We start from the raw sequence: 14,865 nt of genomic DNA on the forward strand, positions 1-14,865 counted from the left end.
TCTGACTGTATGGACTGCACTTGATATTTTTACCCCTAATTTATCCTGAAATGTATCATACATTTAATATATACCCAAACTGAAAAAAAAATACAACCAGGGGAGATTGAATTCCAATACAATTAGAAAATAATATGGTAATTAGGGTAATTTAAAAGTAGAACTAGAAAAATTGATTCTATTTTAATATTTTGACTGGGCCTCTGCACAAACTCTTGTATGATACATATAAGTGGAACACCTAACTATTGCAGTCCTACACAATCCCTATTGTTGTCAGAACACTCTTTGGTGAACAAGTTAGCTCAACTAGCTCAACAAATTCTAGAGTTCATCTGACAAACCTTCTCACCTATAGTAGGTACGTAACATTACAGACTTGATTCTTCTAGGGAATTATAAGTAGTTAAGATCATACTGTTGTTAATGGATAGTCAATACAAACAAAACCCATCCCATTTCATTCTCTTCCCACAGATAGCACAGATATCTCATTTTCCTTTAAAGTTTCACTTAGAATATCTTTTTCTATCCTGCCACAAAATGATATGCTGTGTCACAACATAACTAATAAATGGAAGATATATTTGAAAGTGTTCCTGAATTATACCTTAATTTGAAAAGAAAAAAAGAAAAAAATTGAACCCTTTCACAACTGCATGCTTGTGGTCTCCCTACCACCACCCAAAGCAACAGAAAACTTCACCAAGATGAGGGTCCTGTTAGTAAATAGTTCTGTATGTAGCTGGCAGGATTTCACAGTGATTAATTTTGCAAACCAGCAAAGTTCCTGGAAGTCTTAAATGAAAATGGAAGACCAAGAAAAATAATCACTTATCCGAAAGCATACCCTAGCACTCGTGCTTGTGTGCATGAACACACACACACACACAGAGAGAGAGAGAGAGAGAGAGAGTAAATAATGAAATAAAACCCAGGGGATTTTTAAAAGGCAGTCAACCTCCTTCCAACCCTACAGCAGATGTAACCATGTCCTCTCCCAGGAAGAGCCCCTTGCCGAGAAAATAATATATCTATATCCCAGGGTACGTTTTGAGCAAGGCACACACTGTACCTATAGGCACAGGAATGCAACTTACATCTCTGAATTTGTTCCAGTATTTATCTTTGTCATATTGGGAAACTGTGCTCAGCCATTTGTCATTGTCCAAAAAATTGCCATTGTTGTTGTTGTTGCTGCTGCTGCTACGAAGGGTGATCTCTGGATGCCTGCCCTCTGCTTGCAGAAAACACCAAAGCCCTATGGCTAATATCCTGTACATCTGGCAAAAAGAGGAAGAAAGGATGAGTGGATGTGGAGAAAGGAAGACGAATACACACACACACCACACACCAAAGCGGTTTCAGTCAGCCACTTTTTTTAAAAAAAACCAAATGAACAAGTATTTCAGAAACGCGGGAGGGACAACGTGGTTTTCGTCAGGTATGTTGGGCAACGGAGCCCACACCGTAGCGCAGAGCGCCGAGGGCCCCCGAGCGATGGGAACCGGAGTGCCAAGCAAGCGGCAATCGCCACGAGAGGCCACGAGCGGTTGGATTCTCGGCAAAGTTTGAGGCGGCCAGGTGGGATTCCAATCCCACCCTGTCTCTCCTCTCCCCCCCCCCCCCCCGCAAGCCAAAAGCTCGGAGCAGCCGCTCCTCCGCCAGGTGTGAGAACGTGACCGAAGCGGGCGGGCAGGCGGGCGATATACCCCATCCGCCTGGCGATGCCACCTGCAAGTTTCCCGGCCGGGATGCTCTAGTTCTAGACTCACCTTCAGCCGAAATGCTTCGCCGTCAGGGGCTGCGTCGCTCTCGGAGTAACCGAGTCACCCACCCCTTTCCTCTCGGGCTCGGCTCGGAATTATTAAACACACATACACACACCAAAAAACAAAAACACACCGGGAAGCCCGCTCCGAAGCTTCGCCCAGCTGCTTTGTGCGTGCTTGTCGAAGTGTTGGGCTTGAGTTATGTGTGTGTGTGTTGTGCGCGCGCGCGCGCGCGAGTTTCCGACAAGCTCGGCGCGAAGCGTCGAAATCTGGCGCCGCTTAGTGACCGAGATACGTCACTGCCGCTGCTGGAGCAGGAAAGCGAAGCGGGGCTCCTTTTCGCCGTCTCTTCCTGGGACTGGCTGACTCTGCCTTTGGGAGGCCAATCCTTTTTTGGAAGCTCCTGGGACCGTTTGGCCTAGGATGATGTGCTCTATTTATTTTATTATCACAGTTGGAAGGGACCTTGCAGGTCATCTAAGTCCAGTGTTTCCCAACCTTGGCAACTTGAAGACATTTGGACTTCAACTCCCAGAATTCCCCAGCCAGCTTGTGCTGGCTGGGGAATTCTGGGAGTTGAAGTCCAAATATCTTCAAGTTGCCAAGGTTGGAAAACACTGATCTAGTCCAACCGCCTGCTGGTGCAGGAGACCCTACATCATACTTTTCATACTCAGGGTCTGGTTCATGCATTCACGAAGCCACGCCTTGGCTATAACTGTAAAGGTTGAGTTCACTGGGTTCATGTGCTGCGTTGTAAAACCATCCTTTGCAAAACTCTGTAGTTGGTTTTGTATACTGTATAACATAAATGATTGAGCAAAGTGTATAAACCTGGCCTGCGTATAATGTTCTGTATTACTGCTTAAATAAAATCTATATACCAATTTTAGGTATCTGTTAGACGCCCTTATGATGTCATAAAAATAGAAGAATAGAATAGAATTCTTTATTGGGCAAGTATCATTGGACACACAAGGAATTTGTCTTTGGTGCATATGCTCTCAGTGTACATAAAAGAAAAAGATACATTTGTCAAGAATCATGTGGTACGACACGTAATAATTGTTATATTAATCAATATTAATAAAAATCTTAGGATACAAACAACAAGTTACAGTCATACAGTCCTAAGTGGGAGGAATGATACAATGATAAAATAATGTCTTTGCACACAAGCACCTAACACAAGTAGATACTCTTCTTACTACAAGAAGTACTATAAGTAGTAGGTAGTAACTACTTAGAATATAGTATACTATCTATACTGTATACATTATTTGCTTGATTATGTCATCTGGCCCTCTTTCCCCTCTTTTGTGGATGCTCCTGGTACTAATTATCTTTCAGGCTGGATTCACATATTCTGGGATGTGACTAATTTGATTTTGATTTTGTGCAGTGTTTGAACTGTGCAATCTATTATGGCTCGGACTTGCAAATGAAGCAGGCCACAAAGCTTGTTCCATAAAACACAATAAAAATTCTTGGCTTAGAGAATATATGAATTCAGCCAATATAAAGTCCTGTCTGGAACAATCCTCTTCGGGTTGCAGTAAACTGCCATGTGATTTATTTTGTGATTTTAGCGTTTAGATGAGAGTTAATTGTCAAAAGTGGGGATAAAAAACACATTTGGCAAAATTATTTAATAAAGAAGTAGTGAATCTCCTTGTTGTATTTACATCTGTTTACATTACCATGCAGCCCATTCAGTTCAGCAGCTACTTATATGCGATATGATTTCTTTATAGCAGATGTCCCCAATTTTTGGTGCTCAGTCTTCTTTATATTCCAACTTTCATAGCCATACATTGCAACTGGAAGAACCATAGCCTTGGCTATATGCACTTTCCTTGGCAGGGTGATGTCTCTGCTTTTTAGTATGCTGTGTAGATTTGCCATAGCTTTCCTCCCCAGGAGCAAGCATCGTTTAATTTTTTGGCTGCAATCCCCATCTGTGATGATCTTGCAGCCCAGGAAAATAAAATCTGTTTTCTGTGCTAAATGCATGTCAAAGAAATTATAAAAAGGGATCAAAAGGTAGCTTCACGTTACAGTATTTTGATCATTACTTAGTGTTATTATACAGAACTATAGAGAACTATATTACTCTAGAATTCCTCTCTTTACTTTTAGTATAAATGCCAGAGGTCTATTTCATTGAGAGATAAAAAATTTAAAACTTTTTTTTTAAAAAGTACTATACTACATCTTCAATGTAGCAGTACTGTTAAATCTGTATTTTTAAGACTTTTTAAGTTGTTTATTCAGATGTTGTAATATGATAATGTTTCAAGAAGACAGTTTTTGTGTATTTTTGTGTTTACCCAATTATGACATAATTCCATATTTCAAATACTACTAATCCCTTCTGATCCTACTCAGCCTGAGATCTAAGTTTAATCTTTGACAATGATTCATGTACTTCAGCAGCTGCAGAACATCACAGTATTTATCATTCACAATAGCACTAAATATTTTTGCCTGAAAATGTAAGAATGTATATAACAATAACAGTAATAACAGTAACAACAACATCAACAACAGAGTTGGGAGGGACCTTGGGGGTCTTCTAGTCCAACCCCCTGCTTAGGCAGGAAACCCTACACTACTTCAGACAAATAGGTATCCAACATCTTCTTTAAAACTTCCAGTGTTCGAGCATTCACAACTTCTGGAGGCAAGCTGTTCCACTGATTAATTGTTCTGTCAGGAAATTTCTTCTTAGTTCTAAATTACTTTATTCCTTGATTAGTTTCCACACATTGCTTCTTATTCTACCCTCATGTGCTTTGGAGAATAGGTTGACTCCCTCTTCTATGTGGCAATCCCTGAGATATTGGAATACTGCTAACATGTCTCCCCTGGTCCTTCTTTTCATTAAACTAGACATACCAAGTTCCTGCAACCGTTCTTCATATGTTTTAGCCTCCAGTCCTCTAATCATCTTTGTTGCTCTTCTCTGTACACATTTTAGAGTCTAAACATTAGTTTAGCATCATAGCAACCAAAATTGAATATAGTATTTCAAGTGTGGCCTTACCAAGGCATTATAAAGTGGCATTAACACTTCACATGTCTAAATAATAATAATAATAATAATAATAATAATAATAATAATAATAATATATTAGATTTGTATGCCACCCCTCTCCAAAGACTCGAGGCGGCTCACAACAACGATAAAAACAATATTATAATGGCACAAATCTAATATTAAAAAACTAAAAACCCTATCATAATTAAAAACCAAACAGCAGATACATACCAAACATAAATTATAATAAGCCTGGGGGAAAGATGTCTCAAATCCCCCATGCCTGGCAGTATAGGTGGGTCTTAAGTAGTTTACGGAAGACAAGGAGAATGGGAGCAGTTCTAATCTCTGGGAGAAGTTGATTCCAGAGGGCCGGGGCCACCACAGAGAAGGCTCTTCCCCTGGGGCCCGCCAGACAACATTGTTTAGTCGACAGGACTCGGAGAAGGCCAACTCTGTGGGACCTTATCGGCCGCTGGGATTTGTGCGGTAGCAGGCGGTTCCGGAGATTTGAATCGAATAATATCACCTGATGTATGAGGGAGTTTCATTATTAAACCAGTACAGATACTAGAAATGTTTGACTTCCACTATTTCTATGGGTTCTGTTGAATATATTGTCAGCAGATTGAATGCAGTAAAGATCTTGGTATTAGTAAGAATCTTTCTGAGGGGCAAAAAATATGGCCTTGCTTCAACAAGTGGCAAATTTTAAGACTGCAGTATGGTAGTGACTGAAGCTGCTTCTCAGTAGATCCAAGATATTCATTTGCTTTGTTTTACGCTAGCAATATACAGATTTATAGGTTAAAGCTTCCCTAGGTAGTTCACATTTTTATGGTAACCGTTTATAAGGGAGAAAAAATAGAAAAGTAAAGTTTACATACATTAAAGACTATGAAACATGACCACTGATTTTATGGAGTCAAAAGTTCATGCTTTCTCCTTACTTACATGGAGTAACACTTTATGAAGTGTGATTACGTTGTGTTAATCTATTGCTGAGAAGTTAAATAACTCAGTTATAATACCAGTTATGGCTGCCAATCATCTTTTTCTGCTGGAGGCAATTTCAACTGTCACCTTTATCCACTAGCCACTTAGCTTTTGCAAGTATCACACACACACACACACACACACACACATTTTTTTCTTCTGACCAGCATTGAAGAAGATGATATCTGAATCTGAAACCTGGTAAGATCCTGTTTCTTTTGTACAACAGTATAGTCAGGGGTTCGTTTTTGGATTCGTCCAATTTGCATGGTGTTATGATTTAACTGAGTTTAAAATGTGTAATTGTACAGGCTCAGGAGTAATATACCACACCACACTGGCATGCAATACTCTGCATGATTTTTATTCTCTCCCCCCCCCCCCTCTGAGACTTCAATAAAGTCTCTAGAGTAATGCATACTCTATATGTATCTTTCTGTTATATTCTCTCTGAATCCTATTATGCTCTATGTGTAACCACCCATTTCTTGCTGACTAGGAAAAAAATGGGGGAATGTGGGGAGGGTGAACAAGAGGAAAGAAAGCTGAAGAATACAGATTAAAACATCAGTTGGATGAACTGATAAGTACAAACAAACTCAACAACTTTCTTCTGTGATTTAATGACAGATACAAATAAACAGGGGCTTTATTTCCTGGTGAAGAAAATGGACACAGAAAAATATAAGAAGAAAAAGGAAAGGTCTGAAGCCCAAACAAATGTGAAATCCTATTGTGAGAATCCGCACAGATACCATGACCTGTGTAGACTATAAAAGATGCAAGCATGGTGGTGGAAAAGCTGAGTTTCTCCCACAAAGAATTCTTTGAAATCTTCCAATTCCCTTTCATCCGCTTGCCCAGTAAGGGAGGAGGGCATTTTCCCTTTATCTCTCTCGGTCTTCTTTTCTACATTTTGGGCATGTTCATTCTGTATGGGAATGTGGATGTGTCCACGCTTGCAGAAGAGGTTTTAATGAAGTGGCTATAAAATGATTGATTGTGCTCCTGGCTTATTTGCGAACTTCTGCTGTCTGTTCTCAGATACTCAAAAAAAGATTTCTAGAAGCTTTGTAACAGCATCAGAACTGGCAAACAGCATGCCGGCTCCCCATCCCCTCCTCAAAAAAAATAGTAATATGAAAATATACATATGTCATGGATTGGTGCAGACGGAGAGGGGAAAATTGTTATGTACGTAACTGAAGGCTTATCTTCCCTCCCAGCAAAAAAACCGAAAAGTACAATTAAGTCCAAGATATAAAATTATGTAGCAGAACTGGTGCTTCTATCCTAAACACTCATTTCTGAAAAACAATTTTGTGCAAGCAAGCAAGCAAGCTGCCTTTCTTTCTTTCTTTCTTTCTTTCTTTCTTTCCTTCCTTCCTTCCTTTCTTTCTTCCTCTTTCTCCTTCCTTCTATTTCCTTTTTTCCTTTCTTTTTCTTCCTTCCTTCCTCTTAGGCCCAAGGTCCAGAGGGAGGGGGAGGCCATTAATGACTACATAGCCTCCCTCTGCGACACAGCCTTAGAATGTGAGTTGCCACACCTGGACAACTCCCTGCTCGAGCAATTGGTGTGCGGCGTCCAGGACATCTGCATGCAACAGCGACATTTAGCCCGCTCCGAACTTATCCTTAGCCTGTCCTGGACGAAGCCAGGGCTTTGTAAATGTTCACAAACTCAACCACTGAGATCTAGAGATTCCAGCCCCCCAATCCCTAGAGGACACATTTTGCAACGTTGGACCATGGGGACTATGACCCGAAGGGCTTCAAGGAGCCAGATGCAGATGTCAGCCGGCTCAGGACAATGACTTGCAACAGATGGGCACCACCACTTGCTGTCCTGCCACAGAACCAGAGCATGCTGCTGTGCCTTAGCTGCAGAGACCCCCAGCCCTGCAGCGCCAGCCATTTCGAAACTTGCCAGCACTGCGGGACGTACGGCCACCTTGCCAGAGTTTGCTGTTGGAATCCTGCCACTGCTGCTGTCCGATCAGCACCTCCCAGGCATCCTCTGTCCAGAGCAGCCAAATCCCAATATGGCTTCTTTGCCTTATGGTGGATAGAGGGTATCCCAGAGCAGGAAGTCTACTTAGATTCTGGGAGGGCATAGGAAGCTACACCTCTCTGGTAAGATAGAAGAGCCCCCACTTTCCATGGAAGTTGACACTAGCTCCTCCCAGAGCATAGTGTCCTGGCACACCTTAAGAAGCCCAGTGCCCTCTTTTCCTGAATCCCATCTATCTCCCTGTATTGTGATTTTCGGGACTACCTGGGCAATAATATTTTGTTGAGAAAGGGTCCTTTGTGGGCCCTCTGCCCTTTGCGGTTGTCTCTGGTTCCCTTCTTTCCTTTCTAAATTTAGACTACGGCTCTACTCCCTAGGCCTGTCCATCTCTGGCATTCATGCCACCTCCTGCGATGACTACGGCAGTTTGTTCTCTGAGTTTGCAGTTGTCTTTGAGGACAAATCGGGTAATTATGTAGGCACCCCAATCATTCTCAACCTGGACCCTCGAGTGGCTCCCATTCACCTAAAACCCAGACACCTCCCCTTCGCCTTGAAACTGAAAGTGGACACTGAGCTTGATAAGCTCAGAGCTCAGAGGATCTTGGAACCCACAGACCACACTCGGTGGGAGAGCCTTATTGTTTTCCCTTTGAGACCTGATGGTTCTCTTCATCTCTGTAGGAACTACAAACTACAGCCAAAAAGGCCTTCAGCAGGTTGGGGACTGCAAATTGGCAGGACAGGGTGGCCCAGTATCTATTAGTAGAGCACTCCACTCCCTGTCCAGTGACCAATTGCAGCCCTGCTGAAGCCCTAATGCGTCACCACTATGTTAGACCGCATACATCCTCAGTATGCCCCTGAATGCCCAGTTGTCCCACACAGCCAGGCCAGAGGTTTTGTGGACGGCAACTCAGTTTTCATTAAGAACATTGGGGAGGGAATCTAGGTGGATATAGGCCAAAATGTTAGAAGTAACTGACCCTTGTCTCTCTACGGTCTAATTAAATGATGGTTAAAATTTGGAGATGTCATGTTGCCCACTGCATGATCACTGCCTGGGGATTGACCTGCCTCCCATCGGGAGTGTTGTTGTATTGCCTACATCTCTGAATGTAGGTGATACAACCCCTCTGAGACCCCTCCAATGCTCAGCTTACCTGCAGGGCTGCAAGCCGACGCCAGTTCTTCTGGGGTATCTCCTAGACCGGGTGTTCTACCTTTGTCGACTCCAGCACAGCCTTCCTCACCACAGGCAGTTTCTGGCTCTCCTGCACTATTCTCCTCTTCACAGACAACTCCAGGCATGCCCCCTGCTCCACACCATTCCAGCAGACTGTGGAAAGGCCCAGCTTACTTAGACGATTATGTCTGCGCATGCCAGGTGGAAACAGCCTGGGACGCGTCTGATTGGTCAGCTGCTGAGTGGGAGAGTTCTTGGACCCCCATGGGCTGCCGCAGCTGACAGATCGTGGCTGAGGGAACTTTTGCCTGCCATCAAGTTACTTGGTTGTCTTTGCTGTTATTTTTCCTCTGTTAATAAAAAGTTAGTTGTGACTTCTGGCTTGCCTTCTTTCGGTTTAGCATTAGGACACAACAGATAGGAGGGTCTATCTTACCAGAAGGACTTTCAACTCACACATTTCCTTTTCCTCTTCTGTTAATCATTTCCCAAGCCCAGTTAGGAGGCATTTTTTGAAAATTGTTCCCCGAATGTTTAGTTTGTTTCTAATTGACTTTTGCAGAGCATTTGGAAGGAACCAAGAAAGATAAATTTGCTGAACAAAACTCTAATTTCCCACAATTTCAGCAGCCTGCTTGAAATCTAAATTTTAGCCATGGAACAGTTATTCTAAAATAAAATAGTAAGAATTTAAAAAGGAAATAAAAGGAAGGATTTCTAAGGCATCACCATTCATTCAGCAAGAATCCCTGAAATGGGGACGTAATTTTACAATTTTATGCATGGTATGTCTGTATGTATGTTTGGTTTTTATATTAATGGGTTTTTAATTGTTTTTAGTATTGGATTATTATTGTACACTGTCTTGTTATTGCTGTTAGCCGCCCCGAGTCTCCAGAGAGGGGCGACATACAAATCAAATCAAATCAAATCAAATCAAATCAAATCAAATCAAATCAAATAAATAAATAAATAAATAAATAAAGAAAGAAAGAAAGAAAGAAAGAAAGAAAGAAAGAAAGAAAGAAAGTAATTGAACTCCAAAAATCCGAGTATGATTCACCAGGCTGCTCTGTTGAGTTCTTCTGGATACTGAATGGACTGGTATATATTTGTCTTAGGTAGGACATTCTGTATTAATTTGAGGGGTTATATTACTGGAGGAAAGAAAAAGAGGAACAAATTTAATTGAAAGAACAGATTGTGAAAGTACTGTAGAGAAGGCATTCAAATACACAGCTGCAGTTTCATCTACTGTTCCATTGTATCTTTTCCACTTCAGAGAATGTGGATAGAGTTTTCTATTTAAAAGCAGGGTTGTTTTTTTTTCACTAGTAGAAACGATTCAGAAATAAACATAAATGAAGATTTGGCTGGCTGGATACTGAAACATGTATGTTCCCATTCCCATTCAGAATACTCACAAGATCATATTATTATTATTAAACTGATTATAGTCTGATCCTAGAATAGGGGGCTTCCCTCCATCCAACTCCACAGAGTTGTGCAAGGATATTTTACAACTGAAAGGCTTGATGAATGCTGTCCCCACCTGCTCTACATTCCATAATTAAAACAAAACAAAATTAAATAAAAATGTGTACTCAACACAAGAAATTAATGAACAGATAAAACAGAGCAGTACAGACTGTATTTCATATGTTTCAGAATTTCTTCTTCCTGAGCAGTAAAGTAATCTTATATTGAAATTGCATAATCCCAATGCCAGGTGGGAAAAATCCTACTGACTTTAAAAGGAATTGCGAAATAGGACTCAACAAAATTAGTAGATTCTGCAAGCAGTTCATTAGTGTTAATGAATTGTAATAACCTGAGTTTTTTTTTTTAAAGAGTCAAATTAAGGTTTTACTACAGCTGTCAAGCTTAAAGTTAACACAGGTGCAGGGTAGATAAATTACTTTTGGAAGGCAGTGCTAGAATTGAAAATCAAACTCAAGGTCTTACATTTTAATGTAATTTCTTCTCAATAGGATGAGATTGTTTTGTTTTGCTATACCCATAATATTCATATTGTCCCCAAAAGGTTGAAATGTGATACAGACCAGGAGTGGGTTCTACTTACCTTCCTTACCAGTTCGCTTTGCATCAGAAGTGTGTGTTTTGGTCTTGCATGCACTAACCTCACATCACGTGAATTACCCTCTGCACGTGCGCAGTGTTCTTCACCAGTCACTTTCAGAAAGCGTCAATCACAGGACTGGTTTAGGGTGTGGCAAGCCGGCAATCACTGCCAGTTCAGCGGGAGGGGAGGGAATTCCTGCCACAAGTACGGGCAAACCGGTCCAAATCAGTAGCAACCCACCACTGATACAGACCTAAATTCCACTAGTTATTATAGAATTACAATACAGTGATCCCTCGATTTTCGCGGTCTCGATTTTCGCGAAACGCTATACCTTGGTTTTTCAAAAAATAATAATTAAAAAATACTCCACGGGTTTTTTTCTATACCACGGTTTTTCCCACCCGATGACATCATACGTCATCACCAAGAATCACTTCTCTGTCTCTTTCTCTTTCTTTCCTGTCATTCTCTCTCTTTCTCTATCTCTCCCCCTCTTGCTCTCTCTCTTTTTCTCACTTTCCCTCTCTTGTTTTCTTTCTCTTCGCCCGCGGGTGGGCGGGTGAGCGGCGAGCGAGCGGGCGAGCGGCGAGCGAGCGAGCGGGCGGGCAAACGGGCAAGCGGTGAGCGGGCAGGCGAGCGGGCGGGCGAACGGGCAAACGGGCAAACGGCGAGCGGGCGGGCGAACGGCAGGCGGGTGGGTGCCTACGGGGAACGGTGGCCACCAGCGCTGCTGCAGGAGGACCCGTGTCCGAAGAAAACCGGTGAGAGGGGTACTTTTTGGCTGTCCATAGCCAAAAATGGTGTTTTTACTTCCGCGCCGCTATATCGCGGAAAATCGATTATCGCGGGAGGTCTTGGAACATAACCCCCGCGATAATCGAGGGATCACTGTACTATTTACCTTATTTTTCTAACACTAACCAGTAAATGGAAAAGAGGCAGGAAACATTTTAATTTTTTAAAAAAGTTTATTAGGTTATCAGAATATAAAGTACAAAGAAAAGGAAAATAATGAGAAACTAGGGGAGGGAAAAGGGAAAAGGGATTGACTCCTGACTCTTTTTAGCACAATAGAAGACAATAATATCACAGCCTCAATTTTTTTAATTTTGCACAATAATATATGCCAGTGATTTCTCTACCAACAAACCTCTCTAATCAAAACCAAAACCGAAATTTTATTTTTTGGGAAACCAGAAGTGGTTTCCAAGTGGAAACAAAATGAGATGTGTTCTTTTGCTACACTAAAGCAATCAATTTAACCATCTCTACTTTTTTTACAGACAGCAATTTCAAGTGGGCATTGTTTTCTAGTGATGAAAATACTGTCATGCTTTTATTTATTATTTAATTCAATTTGTATGAATTTGCTCTTGTAAATTGAAGGTCTCTACTGTTGATATTGTCTTGTCTTGTATTGTAAGAGGTAGAAGTATGAGTAGATTTCTCCTAAAATCTGTCACTATTTCTACAATTTTGAGTGTGTTCAGTTCCAGATTGTTCCAGTTGCACCACAAGGCTAGTTGTTCAACCTCCTGTCTGTATGCAGATTCATCGGTGTCTCAAATGAGACCAATCACTGTTGTATAATCACTGAGGTTAGTTGGGGGGAAAGATCAGAAGCAACTTGAGAAAATATTATTTTACTGAAAGAGTAGTAGATGATTGGAACAAACTTCCAGCAGATGTGGTTGGTACATCCACAGTAACTGAATTTAAACATGCCTGGGATAAACATATATCCATCCTAAGATAAAATACAGGAAATAGTATAAGGGCAGATTAGATGGACCATGAGGTCTTTTTCTGCCATCAATCTATGTTTCTATGTATCATCTACAAACTTCAGTAGTTTAACAGATGGATCATTTGATATGCAGTTATTGGTATTTAAAGAGAAGAGAAGTGGAAAAAGCACACATTCTTGGTGGGGGAGGCTGTGCTAATTGTACTGGTATCTGATGTGATCTTGCTTAGCTTCGTCTGCTGATCCACTTAGAAGTGTGTTCAAGTATTGCTACATGATTTAGATTACTTAGACGAATGTCTGATATGATGGTATTGAATGCCGAACTAAAGTCTACAAAGAGGACCCTTGTGTAGTTCTTTGGAGATTCAAGATATTGTAGGATGTAGCACGGAGCTATATTAATGGTTCATAGATACTGCTCTCCATGATTTTTCAATCCTTCAGTTGACAAGTGCCCTTCCTTTTTGGATTAGACGTTGTTAGAGAGCCAGTTCAATATACTAGTTAAGGCAACAGATATAAAAAGAGATATCCTGGGTTCTAATCCTTCCTTAGGCAAAACGTCAGCTGGGTGACCTTGGGTGAGTCATACCCCTTTAGTCTAGGAAGTAACAATGGCAAACCACTTCCAAAATCCCAGTCAAGGAACCTTCAGGAACTGACTTGAAGACACCAAAAAAGAGAGACCTTGTTACTATTCTTAATTGCATATGTCCCATATACAGTATCCCACATTAACTGTATGATTACTGCTGATCAATTTCGGCTCATTGTGATCAGTAGCTACAAATGCAAAGAAAGACTGTTTTTCCCATGCTATTTTATGCAAGAATAGATCTCTACTTTGCAAAACACCAATCTTCCAAAACAAAGTGCAGGACATTGACATACTCTGAAGCTGGTGCTCAGCATGTTGATATTTAATACAACTGATCTCATTTTTCAAATGACCAACTATTTGAATAATACATTAATTAACCTGTTCCTAACTGATGTAGATTTTGATTTTCTGCTTGAAAAATTATAATGCTTGAACTAGTTACGTACTAAACTGATAAACCTGATAATTGCTATATATTTTAGTTTTCTCATTTAAAATATAATGTTTAAATTACCTTTTAATAAACTAAATTGCTTTTTTATTTTGCACTCTTGTAAATGTGATTTGGATAATACTGTCTATTATATATGCAAACAGATTTTTACACTGTTGTAAAATTTTGATTTGGATAATATTCAATCTATTTTATATGCAAACAGATGTTTTTTTAATCATCATTACATAGAGACAATCTTTTCTTTTTACAATTTTCTGATTTCCAATTATAATTATGGGAAATATATGTAGGACAGTTATTAGATCGAGTTTTATCAAAAGAATGTTCATTAACTGTTATCCAATATATTTAAGGCATGGAGTTAACCATGATAGCATCATTGTTCATTCTGTGGGTATACATAATTTCTTGTTTATTGAAGTAATTGTCCTAAAGCTATTCTCAGTGCCAGAAGACATTAATATACCAAGATAAAGAATAATAATTATATTACAATGCTTATTATATTGGATTATTATGTAAAGACTTTTGCCCAGACTACAATTCCCCATGATCCAGATCACCCATGCATTTCTTCCCCTCCAGATGAAGTTATTAAGGACAAGATACGTCAATAGCATGCACTCCACATTTGCTACAAAGATATCTCTTACAGAGAGTTTGGATACTGCTAAATGGAATCAATTGCATATCATTCAGAACTATGAAACATTAAGACAATATGCATAGAGTCATGTTTTCTTCCACTGTAGGCTATAGAAAAAAAAACCACCCTGATTTTATACTGGTTTATTAGTCAGGCAGTGTTGGTTATATTCTTTAAATTTATCATCTTTGGTTCTGGATGAGGTCATACTACCTCAACCAGACTTGGTGCATAATCTGGGAATCCTTCTGAACTCATGGCTTCTGTTTGAAGAGCAGATGATATTAATGACTTGGAGAGCTTTGCTCAACTTGTGTGTA

General features: G+C 40.4%; 1 protein-coding gene across 3 annotated transcripts in view; it reads right to left on the minus strand.

Moving 5' to 3' along the window:
• SPOCK1 (SPARC (osteonectin), cwcv and kazal like domains proteoglycan 1) overlaps nucleotides 1-2,036 on the minus strand; it is a 585,260-nt gene extending 583,224 nt beyond the window's left edge. Inside the window, exons 1-2 of one of the 3 annotated variants that reach the window (XM_070739206.1) lie at nucleotides 1,776-2,036; nucleotides 1,101-1,283 (exon numbers count right to left, since the gene is read on the minus strand). In XM_070739206.1, coding sequence (XP_070595307.1) covers nucleotides 1,101-1,283 — 183 coding nt within the window. In that variant the 5' untranslated portion in view covers nucleotides 1,776-2,036. The remainder of the gene's footprint in view (nucleotides 1-1,100; nucleotides 1,284-1,775) is intronic. The other 2 variants (XM_070739208.1, XM_070739207.1) reach the window with 2 other exon arrangements.
• Nucleotides 2,037-14,865: the final 12,829 nt, after the last annotated feature.

This window comes from Erythrolamprus reginae, chromosome 2, assembly GCF_031021105.1.
Source record: "Erythrolamprus reginae isolate rEryReg1 chromosome 2, rEryReg1.hap1, whole genome shotgun sequence".
Taxonomy (NCBI): domain Eukaryota; kingdom Metazoa; phylum Chordata; class Lepidosauria; order Squamata; family Dipsadidae; genus Erythrolamprus; species Erythrolamprus reginae.